This window comes from Elephantulus edwardii, unplaced genomic scaffold (assembly GCF_000299155.1).
Source record: "Elephantulus edwardii isolate Elephantulus edwardi_28Jun2011 unplaced genomic scaffold, EleEdw1.0 scaffold00086, whole genome shotgun sequence".
Taxonomy (NCBI): Eukaryota; Metazoa; Chordata; class Mammalia; order Macroscelidea; family Macroscelididae; genus Elephantulus; species Elephantulus edwardii.
In genome coordinates, this window is record NW_006399836.1 from 8,101,886 (window position 1) to 8,123,815 (window position 21,930).

The 21,930-nt window shown below is 52.1% G+C and overlaps 1 protein-coding gene across 1 annotated transcript in view; it reads left to right on the forward strand.

The window, feature by feature from the left end:
- The window catches only part of CSNK1E (casein kinase 1, epsilon), a 20,329-nt gene extending 11,332 nt beyond the window's left edge, over nucleotides 1-8,997 (forward strand). Inside the window, exons 3-9 of the mRNA XM_006890124.1 lie at nucleotides 449-597; nucleotides 1,780-2,008; nucleotides 2,607-2,777; nucleotides 3,595-3,743; nucleotides 7,428-7,620; nucleotides 7,807-7,946; nucleotides 8,965-8,997. Of these exons, the coding sequence (XP_006890186.1) occupies nucleotides 449-597; nucleotides 1,780-2,008; nucleotides 2,607-2,777; nucleotides 3,595-3,743; nucleotides 7,428-7,620; nucleotides 7,807-7,946; nucleotides 8,965-8,997 (1,064 nt within the window). The remainder of the gene's footprint in view (nucleotides 1-448; nucleotides 598-1,779; nucleotides 2,009-2,606; nucleotides 2,778-3,594; nucleotides 3,744-7,427; nucleotides 7,621-7,806; nucleotides 7,947-8,964) is intronic.
- Nucleotides 8,998-21,930: the final 12,933 nt, after the last annotated feature.

Genomic DNA, 21,930 nt, shown 5'->3' on the forward strand with positions numbered 1-21,930 from the left:
GGGTGGAGGACGTGAGGTGGGGGAGCTGGAGGACGTGAGGTGGGGGAGCTGGGGGACTGTGAGGTGGGGGAGCTGGAGGACGGGAGTTGGAGGGGCTGGAGGCCCCTGTAAGGTTTGGGAGCTGGAGGACTGATGTGGGGAGGAACTGGAGGATTGCAAGATGAGGGGAGCTGGAGGACTGAGGTGGGAGGAGCTGGTAGGCTGTGCGAGGTGGGGAACTGGAGGACTGAGGGGGGGGCTGGAGGACTGAGGTGGGGGGCTGGAGGGCTGTGCAGAGGGGAAGGGCTGGAGGACTGTGCAGGGGAAGAGACATGGAGGAGCTGTCTGTGCATGTGTTTGAGCACGTTTGCATATGTTCACACGCAGCGGGAGGACAGCAGGGGGAGAACAGATGGTCTGAGGGGTGGGGTGGGATAGCCCCTGATGGAGCCCTTTGCCCGACCCCCAGTGGGGATCCCATCCATCAAGTGGTGTGGTGCTGAGGGCGACTACAACGTCATGGTCATGGAGCTGCTGGGGCCCAGCCTCGAGGACCTCTTCAACTTCTGCTCTCGCAAGTTCAGCCTCAAAACGGTGCTGCTCCTGGCCGACCAGATGGTGAGCCGCCCCTTACTCCCACCCCCTCACAGTGGCCCTCTTCTCCCAGAGTCCACGCCCCTCTCACCAGTGGGCACAGGATTCCCACTCTTCTTCTACCTTGAGGACCAGGACCAGAGAGGAGGAGGAGGGGGTGACAGGGATACTGGAGGAACCTGGGGGCCTTGACCACCAGCAGTAGAATCCCAGGGGTGTCTGTTTGAAGTGCAGATCCCGGCCTGCTGCGTCGGGCCTGTGCCCCTGGTGACTTTCAGGCCCGTGATCACACACAGACCTGGGTCTTATTCCAGTGTGATGACCCTCGGTGAGATGTTAAGGTGCTCTGAGTCTCAGCTGCCTCATGGGGGAGAATCCCTGCTGTCAGGCTGATGTGACCAGGGCATGCTCCCCAAAATGAGCACCTCTGAGGTTCAAAGGCCCTTTAGTTTTATAAAAGAGTAAAGCGTAAAATACAAATTATATCTGGTACAGACAGAATGGCAAGCACAGCTCACATACAGGCAGTTGGCCTGGGCCAGGCTGATGGCAGCCTTTTTAGGTCAGATGTGTTTGCTGAGGAAGCTTGTTAGCACCTCACAGGGTGGGGGCAGGGCAGGGCAGCCTGGGGGGGATTCCTGTTGGTCTGGAGTTGCCCAGCCCCAGCTGTGCTGAAGCCTTGATGTGCAGATGGGCCACAAGCCTCCCAGGGAGGGGCATTGAGCTGCTTTGAGATAGGTCACTTACTGCTTTAAAGCATTATTTGAAGGAAAGAGAAGAGCTTGGTTGGCCTGCCATTGGGATCTTAGGGACCAGTCCTTTCCTTTGTGCTCTTGACCCCTCCCTGGCTTCCATTCTTGTCACCTCTGCCCAAGTTTAAGTGTCATTGGTGCTCTGCCCTCACCCCCACTACTCCTCAGGCCCTTTAGGGTGCAGAGCCAGGCAGGTGAGGTACCACAGGCACCTGGATGCCTCCCTACTGTGGCTTTGTCCCCAAGGTACGTGTACACACACACACAGAGCAAGCAAGTGTCTTCAGATCTGTCTCTAATGTCACTTCCTCCAGGAAGCCTTCCTTGACTTTCCCCTTAGAGTTGTAGGCAGATCTGTCTCCCCAGCCCAGAACAGGGGCCCCATGTGTCTTTTCCATCTCTGTGACGTCTGTCCAACACCCACCAAATGACCAGTGGTCCCTCTTTCCCCCAGATCAGCCGCATCGAGTACATCCACTCCAAGAACTTTATCCACCGGGACGTGAAGCCTGACAACTTCCTCATGGGGCTGGGAAAGAAGGGCAACCTGGTATACATCATCGACTTTGGTCTGGCCAAGAAGTACCGGGACGCCCGCACCCACCAGCACATCCCCTACCGGGAAAACAAGAACCTAACTGGCACTGCCCGCTACGCCTCCATCAACACCCACCTGGGCATCGGTGAGGACGAGGCTCCCAGGTGCAGGGCGGCCGCGGCCTTGGCCTTCCACCCATAATGCAGGCAGCCTCCCTCGGAGGCCCCACAGTCCGCCCCAGTCTGCACTTGGGTCAGGTCTTCCACTGGAAGAGAACTGTGATGTGCTGGCCCTTTGGCCCCCACAGGCCTTCCTACCACCTCGTAGCGACCTTGAGAGAGGAGTCACCGTGCCCTCTACATTGAGCGGAGCAAAAGCTCTCAGGGGTCATCCAAGTTGCTTAAAATCTTGCCACTTAACTAGTGTCAACGTGGGATCTGACCCTGGGCCTGGCCAGTGCCCAGTGGCCTGGCCAAGAGGCACAAGGGGCACCAGCTGTGTCCTTGTTGGAAGGATAGGCACCTGAGCTGGACATGCCAGGCTGAATCTGAATCAGAAAGATCTTGAGTCTAGGCAGAGGTAATGACAGGACGTGTTGATAGTGGTGGGGCAGTGAACCAGCCCACAGTGTAGGCCCAGGGTAGGCGTGCTCCCCTCAGTTGAGGGGACAGGATACCCTTTAGGAGGGGACCTGGCTCTCAGTGGTCAGGGCCCTCACACCCCACCCCACCTCCTTCCTGCAGAGCAAAGCCGCCGAGATGACCTGGAGAGCCTGGGCTACGTGCTCATGTACTTCAACCTGGGCTCCCTGCCCTGGCAGGGCCTCAAGGCGGCCACCAAGCGGCAGAAGTACGAGCGGATCAGTGAGAAGAAGATGTCCACTCCCATCGAGGTCCTGTGCAAAGGCTACCCCTGTAAGTGAGCCCTGCTGGGCCCCGGGGTCAGTACCTGCCTTTTCTGAGGGGAAGGTGAGGCCACATGGGCCTTCGGCAGCCTCCACTGCCTCTGGCCGTACGCAGCTGTCACACGCTGTGGCCACTGAGGCGTGGCTAGCGGGCCTCACCCAGCTGGCTGTTTCCACTATCCAACCCACACGCCTGCCTCCTCTCCCAAGGTGGGCTCTGGCTCACCTTCTTCTACTCTGTTTTTGAGAAAGAACTGAGACCGTTTCCCTCCTTAATCTTAGTTCATGTTGCACAGGACTGTGGGCTTTTCAGCAGCCTGTGAGATGGAGCTCTGGTGGCCTAGTGGTAAGGAGCTATGATGCCATCCCAGAGGCCACAGTTCAAACCCACCAGCTTCAAGGGGAGAAAGATGGGCAGTCTCCTCCCGTGCAGTTAAACTGCCTCTGAAAACCAGCTGGAGGGTCAGGTGTGAATCGGTTCTGACTTGATGGTACACACAGCCTGATAGCTGTTGATCTGCGGTGTCCGTGACCCCTAGCATATCTGGTGAGAGCAGGTGAAGTACCGTGAATGAAGTTCCTTTGGAGACAGGTCGTGGGACGAGGCCTCTTGCTCATCGTTCACAGATCTCCGCCCGCTCCCATCTCATCTTTAAAGGCTGTGCTCCCGGGCCGCTGAGGGTCTAATCACCACTGCAAAGACTCTTACATAGGAGCTGTGTTCTGCTTTCATCTGCCTCTCAATCAGTTAGATGCAGTTAGATGCAGTCTGTTAGGACAGTGGGCGGGAGGACAGATCTCACAGTTGCTTCTCTGTCCCCTGCCAGCCGAGTTCTCCACATACCTCAACTTCTGCCGCTCGCTGCGGTTTGACGACAAGCCCGACTACTCCTACCTGCGCCAGCTCTTCCGTAACCTCTTCCACCGGCAGGGCTTCTCCTACGACTACGTGTTCGACTGGAACATGCTCAAATTCGTGAGTCACCTGGAGGCCAAGGAGGGCTGGGGGCAGTGGACAGGGCAGACCCTGACTCAGAGGGCAAAAGTGACCCAGTGGCAGGCAGGCCTCCCGAGGAGCGGCAGCTACGAGCTGGACAGTGCAGGTGACGTCAGCGGTGTGCCGCTTCCCGGCAGAGCAAGACGCGCCTGGCTGGGGCTCAGGTCCCTCGTGAGGGCCTGGGTGGCGCTGGCCGGTGCCCCTGAGGCCTTAATCCTCGCCTATGTCACCCTGCTCTTGCTGTTCTGCACCTCCCAGGCCATGGCCCTCTCTGCAGTCCCTCTGGCCAGCTTGGACACGTCCATGCTGGTCTCCTTCTTCCTGGTCCTGGGCCCCTGGGTCTGGCTAGGCAGCCACTCTGTCTCCATCTTCTGAGGGTCGTGGGGGATCGGGAGGGGAACGTGTTCGTCGGCTGTGCCTGGAGCTCCGGAACCTGTGAAATGCTATGTCTTCTTTCAAATCTCTTCTGGAAAAGGGGGCTTCCTCGAGCCAGGCTCAGCCCTGCGACAAAGAAGCCATTGCACCACCCTCCCCTCGCCCCCGTCCCTGCGCCGGGCCCTTGTCCCCACCCTCTTACTGGTAAGGACCCTCTGAAGACTGGCCTTTCCGAACTGACCACTTGATTGGGCACGCACATGGGGCTGAGCGTCTGCTGTGCTCTGTCCCTTCCAGGTGCCCGGCGCCTCTGGGCACCCCAGAACCCCCAGATAGGCCACTGGAGGAGGCTGGAGAGCTGGAAGAGCTGGCCCCTCAAAGCTACTGGCCAATGGTCTGGACTCCAGGGCCCAGTCCTGATGTCGCCAAGTGTCACCTGCCTCGGAGATGTCCCATGGGATGGTGGTGGTGAGCCTGAGAGGAGGCGTGAGGCAGAGAGGGCACGGCTGGAAGAGAAGACACCGCTGAGGAGCCTCGGAAATGAAGTGGGGCCTGAGGACCCGGTCAGGCCGGAGGGGATGATGGCGGCCGTGCTGGCGGGGCCTGAGGGACAGGGCGTCGGGAGGTGGCAGCGGAGCAGGACTGGCTGGCGGCCTCTGTACTGAACCAGAACATATTAAAGAAAGCTGCCTGCATTATCCTGGTGTCGATCTCTTCACAAGGGGCCCCTGGGCCCGGTGGGCAGATACGCTGGACGCTGAGGTCAGTACAGAGCTGTCCCTTCAGGTCTCAGACTGAAACCTGATGCTGTACCCTAAGGAGACTGAGGTTCCTACACACACAGGACCTTCAGGAGGGCCTTGATGGCCTCCTGGTCTGGACTTAAGATGAGGAACAGGAAGAGGGCCTTTCACCCCAAATCTCTAGCCTGAGAACATGACCGTGGGTCCTCACAAGGCCCTGCCCTGGGCATTGACCCTCCTTCGTCCGTGGAAAGTGACACTGGGCCTAGTGCTGGGCCCTCCGCTCAGTACAGCCCCAGCATCAGGCTTCCTGCTTTCTAGATTTCCACTGTCCCATACGGGAGTTGCTGGCACCTTGTGGCTCACGTGGAATGAGCTAACGTTTAGTCAAGTTGGAGATAAAGTTTCTTGGCAAACTCACCGTTTCAAGTCCTCAGACTCTGCAAATGTCTTGTGGCTCCCAGCGCCGCCTCATTATCACAGAAAGTTCCAGGACACAGTACTGCTCTAGGTGGCCTCCTTCCAGAGTCCCTCATTGGACTGGGCCCCGAAAGAGCCATTCTCACAAGCCAAGCCCGGACCATGCTGCTCGTCCATTGCTGACACCCAGAAGCTACCTGAGCTGCCAACACTCCTGTTCTCTGCCGTCCTCTCAGGCCTGGGGCTGTGGACCAGACCTGTGTGCACGCCCAGCGGTGACGTGGCCAGTGATTCCAGCAGCCTGCTGGCGAAGCCTCTGTAGGATACAAGGTGGACCTTCCACATCCTCGGCCTGCAGGGCCTCCTCACGGCACTTCACGTCAGAGGTTCTGGAGTCACTGTGGTCAAAGGTCCAGCCAGCTGACCAGGAGGAGAGCCAAGGACAGAGGGCCACAGCTCGGGGGTGTATGACTTTGACTTTCTGTGCTATCTTTTTGGTAACTAAAGGCCAAGCAGGCTCCCTGGCAGGCTTGTGTTTCTTGAAGCGTCACCTGGAGTGGATGGAAATGAGGAGACGGTGGTCCACTGCCTGCTACATTGGGGGCAGCTGTCGGGGCATAAGGGGCAGGGCCTCCAGCCTCCCTACAGCCACTGGCCCCAGAGCCGGGCACTTGGGAACAAATCACTTGGCCTCACCAAGCCTCAGTTTCCCCAAGAGAATGGAGCTTACCTGCTTTGTGGACTTGGAGGGCTTCTTGAGGCATTTGGTAAATAGGTGCCACCGCAGGGTTTACTGGTGGAGCCTGGAGGGAGGACCTGAGCCCCGAAAGTGGAACCTTGGCTGTCCCAGGCCTGCCTGGACCGTGGACAGACTGTGCGTCCGGAGGACTGGGTATCTGGGGTCATTGTGGACTAAGGCAGGCACGTCCCTAGAACCTTGCCCTGAGGGAGCTGTAGGACTATACCCCGAGGGGTCATTGTGGACTGAGGCGCGTCCCTAGAGCGGTCCCCTGAGGGAACTGTAGGACTAAACCCCGAGGACTGTAGGGATGCAGGGAGTGCAGCAGGAACCGGTGGTGAGGCCGGAGTTCACATTCCAGCTCTGCCCCGAGCTCTGTGACCCAGGCAGATCATGAGGCCTCTCCAGCTCTTGCATCCCCACTAGGATTCTGGGGGAACCGATCCCAAAGTTGTAGAAAGATGAGGGTACCTCTATAGGTCTCCTGAGAGGCACAGGCCTTCTGGCTGTCTGGGAGAGACACGGGGTGGCCGGCCCTGTAGCACGTGCACAGCCTCCACTCAGCCCCCAGCTCTCTTCTCCACAGATGCAGACCCCCCCACGCCAGCCCCCTGCCCTTCCCCGAGGACGGCCCCAGGACCGGCTAGGTAACACCCCAGGTGCCCCCCTAGGTAACACCCCAGGTGCCCCGTCCCGTGCTCCTCTCTTGGCCTTCTCTTGGTTCCTCCTGTGCTGGGGCTGCAGTGACTGGAGGGCAGGTCCCAGGGCCTCGTTTTCCACGGGCCTCCAGCCAGTTTCGCCTCCTGCTCTCGGGTTCTCGGCCAAGGTGGGCAGCACCGGTGGTCCCTGGGCCTTCTGGCTGTCGCCTCACCCTGATAATTGTTGGGAGCCGTTGCAGGGGGTGGAAAAGCTGGTTGGGCACCAGGAGCCCTGGTTCAAGGCCCGGTCCTGCCTTCAGTTAGCTTTGTGATTGGGGGCGACTGCTGTCTTCTCTCTGGGCCCCACCTTGTCCATCTGCCTCCAGAGGGACGTCCTCTGGACTCCTGCCCTGCTTGCTTTAGAAACCTTAAAAAGCCACACAGGCTCTGTGCACAGGGGCTGGGCAGGTCCCAACCCCAGGTTGGTGTCTGAGGCCATTCTGGAATATTCTCCTTCCCTGCTCTAACCCTGACGCGAGAGGCCATATGGTCACCCCTCTGCCCCCTCCCCCGACCCCAGCCTTCTTCCAGGACGTGGTGCAGCTCTGTCTGTCCTGTGATCGTGGGTCACTTCCAGGCCTCTCGCGTCTTCTTTTCCTGGCCCTGCTCTGCCCTGAGTGTCTGAGTGTTGGGTGCCCAGTGCCCTGGCCCAGCAAGGCTGACGCATGTCTCCTCTTGGGTCCCACAGGGTGCAGCCCGGAACCCCGAGGACATGGACCGGGAGCGGAGAGAACACGAGCGCGAGGAGAGGATGGGGCAGTTGCGGGGGTCCGCGACCCGAGCCCTGCCCCCTGGACCCCCTACAGGGGCTACTGCCAACCGCCTCCGCAGTGCTGCCGAGCCCGTGGCTACTACCCCAGCCTCCCGCATCCAGCAAGCTGGTGAGCAGGGCCCCGGGCAGGGCGGCAGCGGGTGAGCCCTGGGCAGCGGGTGGATGGCAGCGGGTGAGCCCTGGGCAGCGGGTGGATGGCAACGGGTGAGCCCTGGGCAGCGGGTGGATGGCAGCGGGTGAGCCCTGGGCAGGGCCACCCCCTCTGCCCGCGCTCAGACTGGTCTCCCTCCCACAGGCAATACTTCTCCCAGAGCGATCTCTCGGGTCGACAGGGAGAGGAAGGTGAGCATGAGGCTGCACAGGGGCGCTCCCGCCAACGTCTCGTCCTCAGACCTCACTGGGCGGCAAGAGGTCTCCCGGATCTCAGCTTCACAGGTGAGCTGCCTGCACTCCCAGGCACTCCTCAGCCCACGCTTGCACCCTCAGATCTTTGGCCCCTGCTGCGCCCTTCACTTCATCTCCTCCACAGCTACTCTCCAGCTTAACTATGCACCCCTAACCTCCTCGCTGAGCCCTGGACCCCTAGCCGCTCCCTGGTCGGTACCTGCACCCTTAAACCTCTGACCTCCGTACTGAGCTATGCACCCCAGTCTTTTCTCTAGCTGCTCCCCACCTGAGTCATGCACCCTCATGCCTCTGGCCTCTCTGCTGAGCTCTACACTCACCCCTCCCTAGCAACTCCTATACCTCATCCCCCCCCAGAGACCCCTGTAGCTCCATACAACCCTGCTCTCCAGCTCTCTACCCTCCCTGCTGAACTGTTCACCCCAGCCTCCCACCCTCACTGAGAGCGCCCCAGCCCTCTGACTTCCCTGCTGAGCCCTGCACCCCAACCATTTGACCCAGTGCCCTCAGTGCCCACACAGCCAGGCCTCCTGGTTCTGCTCTTTGCCGCCCTGGCTCTGGTGACCACTGGGCCAGGCCTTTTAGCTTAGGGCTGGGCTGTGTGTTAACCTCTGGGGTGTAGTCACCTGTGGAGCAGAGTCCGAGCCCACATCTGAGCAGTAACTTTGTTCAGAAAGGAGAAGGCTGGGATTCTGACGCTTGTTGGCAGAGCCAGCGTGGGTGGGTGTGGGATTTCGGAGATGACGCTTGGAGTCCCTGCAACTGAAACCCCAGCCCCACTCAGCACTGACGAGAGTTTGAGATTGAGCCCTGAGAACCCCACTCAGGACTGTGTTTGGCCTGAGAAAGTGGACGGGGAATCTGGAGCGGTCACGTGCCTTCTCTGGGCCACATATCTCCTCCTCTGTGGCCCTGGAAGTCACAAAGGCCCACAGCTCACTTTTCTGTCAGCTTAGTGTGGGGTTCTGCAGTCAGGATAGATAAGCCAGATTGCCACTGGCCGCAACTGAGGGACATAACTTGATTCTTATCTGCCCCCTCCCTAAAGACAAGCGTGCCATTTGACCACCTCGGGAAGTGAGGAGGAGCTGCCGGGCCAGTGTCTGCTAGGTGAGTGCATGGCGCCCAGCCAACCAGGAAACCCCAGGGCCGGAGGGAGGTGGCAAATGAGACCAGGTAACCCCAAAACCAAGGACCTTACTTGACTCCTGTGAGGTCTCCTTGGCCCAGTCCTGGGGCCACACAACTTCCTGCTGTTGGTCCAGTCACCTTCTCATATTCCAAAAAACAGTTTTTAGAAGAGATGGGGAAGTGGGGGGTCACACTTGGCCTCCTGGGCATTTCCTGGTCCCCCAGCTTCTCACCTCTGGATCAGACAGGGCACTCAGATGGAGTCCCGGGGACTGTGGGCCTGTCTGCGGTCTGAGGAGGCCCGTGGTGCTCTCTGTAAGCCCAGGGAGGTCTCTGGCAGCACGAGGAGATGGGGTTTTTGGGGGCTGTGTGAGACCCTGAGGCACTGACGAGCACCTCCCTACCCAGAGCAGAAGGACCCACATCCCAGAGAGTGGCAGGGATTCACCCTCGCACGGGGACACCACTGATTGTCTCTGAAGAAGTTCCTTCCCCCGCAGAGCAGAGCTGGGCGCAAAGCGGCACTCGCCTTGTTCAGCCCTCAAACCCAGGCCCCTCCAGCCCGACAGGAGTAGGGTGGACAGGGTGGGAGGGAGGAGAACCAGCTCATCTGTCCTGCTGTGAAGATGAGGTGTCCACAGTGGGCTGTGCCTTGGGCCGGCGCTCGGGCCGCAGAGGGGATGACCTGTTTCTGGTCCTCACTCAAATCTCGTGAGAGGGCTGAAGGGAGAGTGGAGGCTGGCTGGTCAGGGGCAGGCTCCCCACTAACCTCTGTTCTCTCTTCCTCCTTCTAGTGTCTTCACTGTATTTTCTTTTTAAAAAACAAACAAAAAGATGAAAAAAAAAAATAACACTCGAACAACAACAAGAACACCCAGCACAAACCGACAACAACGGATTTTGTTTGATTTTTTTTTTAACCTTTTTTTTTTTTTGCCAACGGCAAGAAGACAAGCTTCCCTCCCCACTGAGGAGTCTTGTCTCCTGCGTTTCCTCTGCCAAATACTCCCCCGTCACCAGGCTATACATGCCAGATGGCCGACCACCCCAGGCCCCGGCTGGGCGGGGGTCTCAGTATTGGAGATGGAGCTGACCACATGCCATCCTGACGAGCAAGGAGTCCTCCCCCGGGAGGAATCAAACCACAGGACACAGCCCACCTCCTCCAAGACGAAGGTGGCCAGCACTCCATGCTGGGCTTTCCTCACCGTCCCCCTAAGCATTTGGGTCCTCCTTGGCCTCTCCTTGTGGAGCGAGTGGAGAGGTGGGGGCCCCTCCAAGACCTTGTGCGCGTGTGTGTGCGTCTGTGCCCTGTGCTTCCCTGGACAGTGGGTGCTCGGCACTGCCTGCCAGGCCGCTTTCCTGTTCACCCCGTGACAGAGACATCAGCGTGAGCAGTGTCCCCAGAAGGGACATGAGGGTCCTCATCACCGTACCTCCCTAAACTGTCATCCCCCGTGGCAGTCCAGTCCCTCCCACCGTGAGACCACTTCAACAGAGCGTCCTGCTCTTGGGTTATAAATTCAGTCCCGGGTCTGACAGCTGCCATGGGTCAGGCTGGGTGTGGGAATTTCTCCAGACCTTCCTAGTTAACACCGTTTTGTGTTTTGAATTTTGTTTGTTTTCTTCATGTCTGTATTTCCTAATTTATTTACCTCTGTTGCCCCTTTGTTTTCTTTTTTTTTTTTTAATTAAAGAGCAAAGCTTTTTATTACTTTGTAATTTAAAAAAACTGAAAAAAAAAATACTGAAGAACTTTGGGGGGAATTTTGTACTTTTTTCCTGTGTAAATATTGGACTTTTTTGAGCTTTATTGTGGTGGTTAATTTGAAGTAATAAAGTAGAAAAGGCTAAAGTGATGTGGGCAGCATTTTGTCACCTCTTTGCTCAGCCAAGCCGCAGTGGTCTCAGTCAGACAGAGGCGTCTGGGGCCATTTTTGTCCGTGACCAGTGGACAGCATGTCCAGGGCTGTCTTTTGAGAACTCAGGTATGTGGCACGTATGTGCTATCTCTTCAGGGTTGGGTGAGGCCTCTGTTCCTGTGTGCCCCACAGCCTCAGCTAAGGCTGGCAGCCCCGGACCACACCTGAAGGGGTTCTGGATGCTTCCAGATGTTACCAGCTGCTGTCATGTGGGCCCCTGCTTCATGGGAACCCCGTGCACAATGGAACAAAAGCCTCCTGGTTACAAACTATGAGCCTTAAGTTTCCTTATCTGGAAGCTTCCACTGACAGATGGTGCGTGATAGGCATTGGCTGGGAATTGAACCCCGGGGCCCCTGGCACAAATGATGAGAGTTCTACCACTCTTGCCCTCTCCCAAAGACTGTCTTATGGAAGTTTATTTGTGCAATAATTCTGTGAAATGGGCCCTATCAACACTGTTACCTTCAGAGATTAATGGAACTATTCTGAAAGAGGGAAGTGACTTTCCCAGGATCCCACAGCTCTCTGGTGGGAGTCAGGATTTGAACCCAGAGCTGCCCCACAGAGCTCGTGAGGGCACTGGTGTCTCCCATCTGTGTCCTGTCGTAATCTTGGGCTGTTCTCAGCTGAGCCCACTGAAGGGCAGTGCCCAGCCTGCCCTGTGTTCCATTGACGTGTGAAGGGAGTATGTCTTCCTAGGCAGCACTGATCGATCCCACAGTGCACTTTACTACTGGTTGTTACCCGAGGACCCCAAAGTCACTCTTGCCACAATCTCAAGCCAGATCAGAATCTCCTGGGAAGTGGATAGGGAACTCTAGGTGGCTACTCCTGGGCCTGGTGACGTTGATAATGGAATTGATGTCCCGCTCAGGGTTTTAGTGATTGAGCCTTCAGAAGTAACTCACCAGACCTTGATCCTGAAGCCGCGTGCTTGACCACCTGTCCCACCTGGGGGCTCTGAGGTTAGATCTCTGCCATCCAGAGCAGGGACCCCGCAGTCTGGACAGTCCACAGTCGGCCTCGACAGCAGTCCCTGCAGCAAAGGCGGGTTCCGCGCTGTCACTGGGTCTTGGGAACATGAGGGCACAGTCGTTATATGTGAGTGCAAACCCATAGAAGTGAGAAAAGCTTGAAAAGCAGATGGAGGGGTTCCAGGCATGAGTCAGGGCTCACGCGAGGTTAGAAGAGGAAGCAGCCGTCCCTTGATCTCCCCTGAAACACCATTCCAGCCAAGGGCACCTGACTGAGCAGGGCTCGGGACACGCAGCCGTTGGCTGTGTGCAGTTACAGACCGCGTTCTGAGGGAAAAGCCAAGGACTGAATCTTTTCTTTTTTTTTTCCCTATAATTATATTTTATTAATTTTCATAAACATTTACAGAGATTTTGGGCTTCCACTCATTCATTGTTGCACTATTCTCTCTACCCTCCTCCCAGTTTGTTCTTGTCCAAATGCCACAGTGCTTGTCAAAGCCAGTTCTGATTAATCTTCTTTGTCAGTGTATCCTTTGCCATTCCCTATCACTCCTCCCTGAGAGAGACTTCACCCTGAGTCATAAGGAAAAGGGGACGGCGTATTCTCTTAGCTACTTCCTGCTGAAAAGGGACGCTGTGGGTTTCAGGGTGAAGATCTTCTCTCACTACTCTAAAGGGCCCCTTTGGCAGTAGGAAACACATAGACTATTATGGAGATTGATTTTGGAATTCAGATGCACTCTTATTGATTGTGCTTGGCTGTACATGTACATATCCTTCAAGATGTATCATGGGGGTGTTGCAACCTAGAAGACACAAATTTGACTAACAAGTTATAAGTACATGAGTCCAAAAATTATGGAAAAGTAAAAGAAAAGATTCTTTCATTGTTTTACAAACCCTCCCCCAGGTCCCCTCCACCATGCAGCCCTCGCTCTAGTCTCCTGTGATGACAGAAATACCCAGTTACATCTCTCTGAATCTTTTCAACTGAGCGTCTTTGTTACTAATAATGTGTGTCACTGAGTTAGAACCAACTCACAGCTGACCTTCTAGTGAGTTTTCAGAGATAGTCTGCGGCCCTCAGGCCTGATTTTAATTGTTTCTGGTCAAACATTCTAGGTGGTAGAGCACTGCTCTGTCGATTTGCTGTACAGAGGTAACTCATGGTTGCTGTGATGCTGAACACTGTGACCCTGATGTGCCAAATGCAATATTGGTCACCCATGGACAGTGTTTGGCGGAGCTCCACTTCCGAACTAGCTTGCCTCCGGAAACCCTATGAACTTGGAGAAACGAAGAAAGTTCATAGGGTCGCTATGAGTTGCCTATAACTTGACAACATTTAACAACAAATAGCACAGGAGCAGATTGCCCATCCTCCCATCAGCAAAGCAGCTGATGAGTTAGAACCATGTGCCTTTGGGATTGCAGCGTGGTCTCTTCCCACTAGGCCACAAGAGCTCCAATACTTACTGTGCTGTATACTTAATTGCTGTATACCATGGTAAACTCACATGAAACCCGCACCTAGACCAAGAAACTGTTGTCCAAACAGAACAAGGGAACACTGCATGGTGTAAAATCAGGAAAGGTGTGCATTAGGGCTGTATCTTTTCTCCATACCTATTCAATCTCTGCTGAGCAAATCATTTTAAGTAGAACTCTGTAAATGAATGTGGCATCAAGATCAGAGGAAGCCTTCTCAACAGCCTGTGTTATGTAAGTGACACAGCCTCGCTACCAGTGAGGAGGGGTTTAAACAGTCACTACGCAGGGTCAAAGACGAGCCTTCAGGATGGGTCTCAACATCAAGAAGACCACAATCGTCACCACTGCAGTAATAGGCAACACAATAGAGAAAAGATGGGAACTGTCAATGACTTCGTCTTGCTGATCCACAATCAACCCTGGGTACCAACAGTCAGGTTGCATTGAGAAAGTCTGCTTCTTGAGAAGACTCTCCAAATTATTAAGGAACGGTGACGTCAGTTTGAAGATTAAAGTGCCTGATTGAAGCCATGATCTTCTTGGGTGTTTGCAATGCATCTTAAAGCTGAACAGTGGGTAAGGATGACAAGAATTGATGCCTTTGAGTTGTGTTGGAGAAGAGTCAAAAGAACAACCATACCTTGGAGAAAATGCTGCCACAGGACTCGTTGGAGGCAAGCAAGGATGGTGAAGCTTCCTCTCAGATACTTTGGCCATGTTGCTGGGAAAGGCTTTTCTTGGAAAGCAAGAGAGGAAGACCCTCGGGAGATGGCTTGACAGTGAGCCCAAGCATGGCAGCTGCTGAGGATGGCACGGGGTTGGACGGTTTGCATCTGTTCATAGGATCACTATGAACCATACTCGACTGGAGGGCACCTAGCCATGACAACAAGCCGTCACAGCTTAGACCGTAGTGGGTTGTGTGGCTAACACAAAGATAGTCCCTCTCTAGAGCTACAAATCCACCAGCTGCCCCATGGCAGAAAGATGGGCGACCTCCTCCCGGGCAATTTACAACCTCTGAAAACCTGCCCGACTCAACAGCAATGACGGGGTGGGGGGTTAGGTTTATATGGAATCTTCAAAACTCAAGATTTTAATACAAACTGGATTTAAAGGGGAGTGGGAATCATACTGCCCTCTTTGCTCTATCTTTAGACTGTGTTCCGCCAAGGATGGCTCTTTTATCCATCTTAATGAGTTCATGCTTTCCTCCCCTTTTTTGGTTTCAATTGCTTTTGGAAGGAAGGACAGTTATATAAACTGTTTACACAATTGAAAGTCAAACGACATAAAATCAAGGGAAGTCGCCCTGTAATTTGAGAAGTTCCTGCCACTGTTTTTCACTGGGTTCTGGTTTAACCTTCTGAAATCTATTTGCTCCACCCAAGAGACCCTGGATGGTGCAAAAGGTTGCAGGTTCTGAGTACTTTGGAAGAAAAGGCCTGGTGATCGGCTTCTGAGATTTACGTCATTGGAACACTAGGGAGCTTAGTCCTACCCCATGGGACATACAGTTCTTGGGCATACAAGAGGCCACCAGATCAGAGTCACGTCAATAACCGGCTTTGTAGCTGAGTTCTTAATCTTCACAATTGAGCCAATCAACAGTATTATGCAAAGTGGAGATAGACTTAAATTATCAAGGATTTTGTTTGGATCCAGGATCAAAGACCATGGAGAGACTAGTCAAGAGCTTAAGACAACATATTGCATTGGTCACATCTACAACAGAAGACAGTGATGAGCAAAGCAAAGATGGCATTTTGAAGACTAAGATGTGCCTGCCCCGTGGTCTTTTCAGTTACCTCATATATAGGGAAAGCTGAGCAATGAGACTTTGAATTGTGTTGGTGAAAGATACTGAACATACCGTCAACTACCAAAAGAACAAACAGATCTATCTCGGCAGAAGTACAGCCAGAAGGCTCCTTAGAAGACAGCATGGCACACCCATGTTTATCGCGGCTTTGTTCACAATAGCAAAGAGCTGGAAACAACCTAAGTGCCCATCAACAAATGATACAGAAGCTATGGTATATTCACACAATGGAATGCTATGCTGCATTGAAAAACTAGAAAATGAAATATTATACAAAATGGGTGACCCTGGAGGACACTATGCTGAGTGAAATATCTCAGTCACAAAAGGACAGGTGCTGCATGGTGCCTCTATTGTAGAACGGGACTGACATCAGGGTTGGAGTGAGACTGAGAAAAATTGGATAAATTACGTATACTGCATTATGAGGGAGAGAACTGTTTGAACCGATATATGATTGGGTATTATGGTTATGACAAGAGTCCAGAATGAAAGTGCATAGTGGAGTGTACTTGGGGTGGGGGTGGGTGGATTGTATACCAATGAAGTAATTTTACTTTTCAAAGAGAAGAGGGAACTGGGGGAAGAGGTGGGCAGGGAGAAAAATGCAACAATATATGGAAATCCAAAATCTCTGTAAACATGCATTAAAATTAATTTAAAAAAATAAAGTCACCTTTTGTGGCTTTTAAAAAAAAGATATTTGCAATAAATAAGTCATCGAATGTAAAAAAAATAAAGCAAAAAAAAAAGAGGGCTTGGATGGTGAGACTTGGCCTCATGTGCTTTGGACGTGCTAGCAGGAGGAGCCATCCCCTGAGGAAGGACGTCCTCCTTGGTTAAGAACACAGCAGAGAGAGAGCAAGACCCTCAATGAGATGGGACGAGAAGGTGGTTGCAACAAGGGGCTCGAAAGTGGCAGTGATTGTGAGGATGGCACAGGACTGGACAGTGAGGGTTTGAGTCTCTCTGACATGGGGTGGCTGTGAATTGGAACCAGCTCAGTGACCCCCAAGAACAGTATGTGTGAGATTGGCTAGTGATTGAGGAAGTGACATTTAAGGAACAGTCTTCAGAGGGGATAGCCTCTGAGGAAGTAGTATTTGAACTGGAGCCAAAAGTAACCAGAAAAAAGCAAGCAAGCAAAGAAATAGTTCTTTAAGTTTTATCAACAACAGTCACCAGGAAATCCTGCCCAGGTCGGACAAAGCTAGCTTGTCACCTGGTGAACCATTCTTAGTCACATCACAATCATCGTGCAGGCTGCCACGGGCTGGGCTGAGAGGCAGCAGGGTGGAACAGGGTGGAGCGCACAGGATTTAAAGTCCACATGGTGACCCAACATCTTGCACATTGTCCAGGCCTTGCTTTCCTCCACTAAAATGAGGGTGAGGATTTTAGTTTTCTTGATCTTGACCCGCAATCCACACTGAAGGCTGTACTCTTCGATCTTCTGCAGCAAGGGCGTCAGGTTCTCTTCACTTTCTGCACGCCAGATTGTGTCATCTGCATAACGCAGAGAGTTGAGTCTTCTTCCAATCCTGATGCCACATTTTTCTTCATAGTATCCAATTTTGCAGACTTATTTGCTCAGTATACAGATTGAATAGGGATAATAAAGAATTTATGCCTTTGAGCTGTGGTTATGGAGAACAGTACTGAATATATCACGGACTGCCAGGAGAACAAACAGGTTTGTCCAGGAGAGGGTGAAACCAGGCTGCTCCTTGGAGGCAAGGATTCTGAGGCTTCATCTGACATACTTTGGGCATGCTGCAAGGAGGGACCTGTCCTTGGAGGAGGACCTCCTGCTTGGGAGGCAGGAGGAACAGTGAAAGAGAGAAAGAGCATCAATAATATGGATGGATTCAGTTACTGGGGTAATGAGAGTAAGTATGTCAGAGACAGTAAGGTTTCAGAGCTATTATACATAGGGTCACTATGGGTCACAAACAACTCGACAGCACATAACAACAACAACAACATACAGATTGAATAAATAGGGAGAAAGAACACATCCCTGGTGCATGCCTTTCCTATTTTAAGCCATGTCATATTCCTTTCTCTGTTTAGACAGCTGCTTCTTGGCCCAAGTATAGGTTTTATATGAGCACAATTAAGTGTTCTGCATTTGTCATTCTTTTGAATGTTACCCATAATTTGTTATGATCCACACAGTCAAATGCCTTTGCATACTTAATAAAACACAAACATCTTTCTGGTCTCTGCTTTTAGCCCAGACCCAGCTGTCATCAGCAGTGATGAGAGGAGGTCTTCTGCCACAGCATATTCTAAATCCAGTCTGAATTTCTGGAAGCTCCCTGTTGATGTACTGCTCCAGCTGTTTTGGGTTTTGGGCTATTTTTTGGTTTTGATTTTTGGTGTGTTTTTTTCCATTTTACTTGCACGTGATATGATACAGTTCTATAATTATATGTTCTGTTATATCACCTTAGGATACATACGGATCTCTTCCAGGTAGTTGGACATGTAATTGTCTTCCATATTTCTTGGCATAGATTAGTAAACATGTCCAGGGCTGCATCTGTTTGTTAAAACACGTCAGTTGGTATTCCATCAACATTATGATAGAGAAAAGACAAAGTTTGTAAACTCTTTTACATGGTTTCACAATCGACATGATATCACCAATCAAGAAATGAAAAGATACGTTGCACTGGGAAAATCTGCTGTCAAAGACCTCTCCAAAGTGCTAAAGCGCAGTGATGTCAGTTTAAAGACCAAGGTATGCCTGATCGAAGCCATAGCATTTTCGTTTGCTTCCTGTGCAACTGAATGTTGGATAATTAATAAGGAAGACTGAAGAGGAATTGATGCCTTTGAATTGTGGTGTTGGAGAAGAGTGCTGAATATTTCATGGAGGCCACATGAACACACAAGTCCTGGAGGAAGTGCAAACAGGGTGCCCCTTAGAGACAAGGATGGTGCAAGTTTGTCTCATGTCCTTTGGGCGTGTAGACAGGAGGGGCCAGTCCTTGGGAAAGGACATCAAGATGGGAAAGGTGGAGGGTTAGAGAGAGGAAGAACTCCAGCAAAATGGGTTAACAGTGACTGTAACCATGGCTTTGAGCATATCAGAGATAGTGAGGGGGTGCAGGATGGGACAAGGCTCAGAGCTATTGTTCATAGGGTCCCCTAACAACAGCAAAATCGGGGTACCAATACCTGCATCAGAGGGTTGTCAGAATTAGGTTAGACCTCAGGACAGGCCATGTGTTCAACATCTTACTTGCAGTAATCCCAGGAAATTGAGGTGCTAGGATCCCACTATATGGCGCAGAGACATTGCCTGGCCCATGCTCTCAGTCCACGTCAGAACCAAGCCTGCGAATGTGCCAGAAACACGCAACTTAACTCATCTGTGCTCCATTTCAGGAACAGACTCGGTAAGTTCTGACTCGAGTCCCCCACTTCCTCATTCCCAGAGTCTGCAGCACAGGCGCCCACAAATCGCTCAGAGGCATGAACAGCCGCCAAGCCCCTCCCAGCCCTGGACGCCAGGCCCCACACTGAAGTCAGGCGCTGCCTGTGCGTGGGTGGGCCAGGGAGAAGGGGTTTGGTGCTGGGGTAAATGTTGCCATGGTGACGTGCAGCCACCTTCTTCTCCTTCCTTGGGTCTCTTCCCTCCCTCTTCTTTGTCACCCTCACCTTGGAGACACTACCAATTGCATCTCTGTCCTCTCGCGTGTCCCCCTGGGGCCACATCACAGGGCGTCTGAGGTTCAGGTAGCTGCACATCCCAGGGTGTGACATCACCACACTGCCTGAGTGGAGCGGAGGAGCACAGCTCCTTTAAGGGGCCCCCTGTGAGGACCCCACAGTGTCTCCCTGCAGACAAAAACCGGGTTCTTCTGGGATCCATGGAAAATGGCATCATGGGTAATTATGCCTCTGGAGGCCTTTCATTCCAGCACCTTCAAAGCACCTGTGATTAAGGTGCGGCCCTTTGAAGTCACCTCATTACTATGGTGGGATCCTACTGAGTCAGTCAGCTGCAGCTCTTAGTGTGAGGACAGCCAGGCCTCTCTTCTTCCTCCCTCTGGTCTCCTTCCTGTCAGGAAAGGCTCTCAGAGAACTCTGGCCTCAGACCACCCAACTCTCTGCCAGCCTCTGACCCACAAGTGAGCCCCTCTTTGTCCAATGGCGGGGTGCCAGGACAGTAGACTGCAACCCGAGTTTTTTTCAAAGAATCTGTAACATTGCTAGTGATTCCAAGGAAAATTAAACATTTTTTGTTTGGGTGAAGAAAATTACAAGTATGACTCACCTCATGTTATGGATTCAACTGTCCCAAAAAAAAACCATGTGATGTAAATCCCCACCCTGCCAAGTATGGAAAGGAGCATTGGTAGGGCAGCAGTTAATTGCTCCGCCGAGAACTGAAGGTTTTCTGGTTCAAATCTACCCAGCAGCTCCTCGGGAAACAGACTCGCCAATCTGCTTCAGTAAAGATCTCTATATTAAGTACCAAGTCAGCTCCCACTCATAACAACCCTAAGCACAACAAAAATGCTTTCCCATCCTGTGCCATCTTCCCAGTCTCCACTTTGCTGAACAAAAGATTTCAATGGCCAGGTCGAGAAAACAAGGCAAAGTGTTATGACAAAATGTGAAGGACTTGGAGTTAGAAGCCTTGAGTTACAACACTTGAGTTATGATTATGGGTAAAACAGGGAATGATACAGGGAGCATCAGAAGAAATGGAAAGAATACACAGAGTCACTGTGCCAAAGAAAGTTGGTTAACGCTCTGCTATTTCAGGAAGCTGAATATGGTCAAGAAACAATATGAAGAAATACTGCGCTGAAGGGACTGATGAAAAGGAAGCCTTCAGCTCTTTCACCAAGGACCCGCCAACATGGGCTGTGTTCGCACCAAAACCGTGAAGAAGGCGGCCCCAGTCATCACTGAGAATACTACATGCACCTGGGAAATGACTGTCACACGAACAAGCGCGTGTGCGAGGAGATCGCCATTATTCCCAGCAAGAAGCTCCGGAACAAGATAGCGGGCTGTGTCACACATCTGATGAAGTGGATTCAGAGAGGGCTGGGAGAGGCATCTCCATGAAGCTGCAGGAGGAGGAGAGAGAAAGGAGAGAGAATTATGTACCAGAGGTTTCAGCCCTGGATCAGGAGATCACTGAAGTAGATCCTGATACTAAGGAAATGCTGAAACTCTTGGACTTTGGCAGTCTGTCCAACCTGCAGGTCACTCAGCCCACAGCTGGGATGAATTTCAAAACACCATGTGGAGCCTTTTGAGTCTGTTTGCTGTGCTGTAATATTTTCAATAAACTTAGGCACATCAGCCTTGCCTTTGTAAAAAAAGAAATGGAAGCCTTCAGAAATTGACACAAGGCTAATTGTTTCAACAAATGGTTGCAACCTTGAAAATGTTCACTAGTCTATACCAAGAAATTCGGAACCTGGCCAACTGACTGAAAGAGTTCACTGTGTGTTCCCGTTCCCAAAGGTGATCCAACAATTTATGGAGTGGTCTCACTAAAAGCACATGCAAATAAAATCTTTCTGAAGATTATTCAAAAGGGGCTGGAGCAGTACGTCACATGGGACAGTCAGAAATTCGAGCTGTACTCAGAAGAGGCTGGGGAGTGAAGGATATATCAGATGGTTTGGGCTGAAGGCAGAGAATATCAGAAAGATGTTTATTTGTGTTTTATTAACTCTGCAAAGACATTGACTGGGTGGATCACAACAAACTATGGGTCACATTGAGAAGAACAGAAATTGCAGAGCACTTAATTTTTTGCTCATGCAGAAGCTGCACACAGACGAAGAAGCAATCATTCGACTAGAGTAAGGGAACACGGCATGCTGTAAAGTCGGTAAAGGTTTGCATCAGGCTTGCACGCTCTCTCCATACCTCTCCAGTCTCTGTATCTTGCAAGTAGTCTGAGAAGCTGGACTATATAAAGAAGAATGTGGCATCGAGCTTGAAGGAAGATCCATCATCAATCATCTGTGATATGCAGGTGACACAACCTTGCTTGCAGAAAGTGAAAAGGTCTTGAAAAACTGGCTTCAGAGGATCAAAGACTACAGTCTTCAATATGGATTACATCTCAGCATCTAGAAAACACAAATCTTCACCACTAGACCAATAGGTCATGTAATGTTAGATGGAGAAAAAACTGAACTTGTCAACAATTTCATTTTACTTGGATCCACAATGAACACTCATGGAAGCAGCAGTTAAAAAGTCAAATTGTGAAGGGAGCTCTGGTGGCCTAGTGGCAAGAAGCCACACTGCCATCCCAGAGGTATGCAGTTCAAATCCACCAAATGCTCTGCTAAAGGAGGGGCAATCTCCTCCTGTTCCTCCTGTACCAGTCACATCTGATTAGACGGTACACATAATAATAATAATAATAATAATAATAATAACTTTTTTAAAAAGTCAAATTGTATATTTGTTGCATTGGAGAAATGTATTATCAAGGACCTCTTTAAAGTGCTAAGAGCAAGAGCAAGGGTGTCAATTTAAAGACTAAGGTGTACCTGATCCAAACCATCATATTTTCAATTGTTTCTTATGCCTATAAACATTGGCCAGTTAATGAAAGGGAGTGAAGAACAGATGTCCTGGAATCATGGTGTTGAGTTCTGAATACACCATAGTGTCCT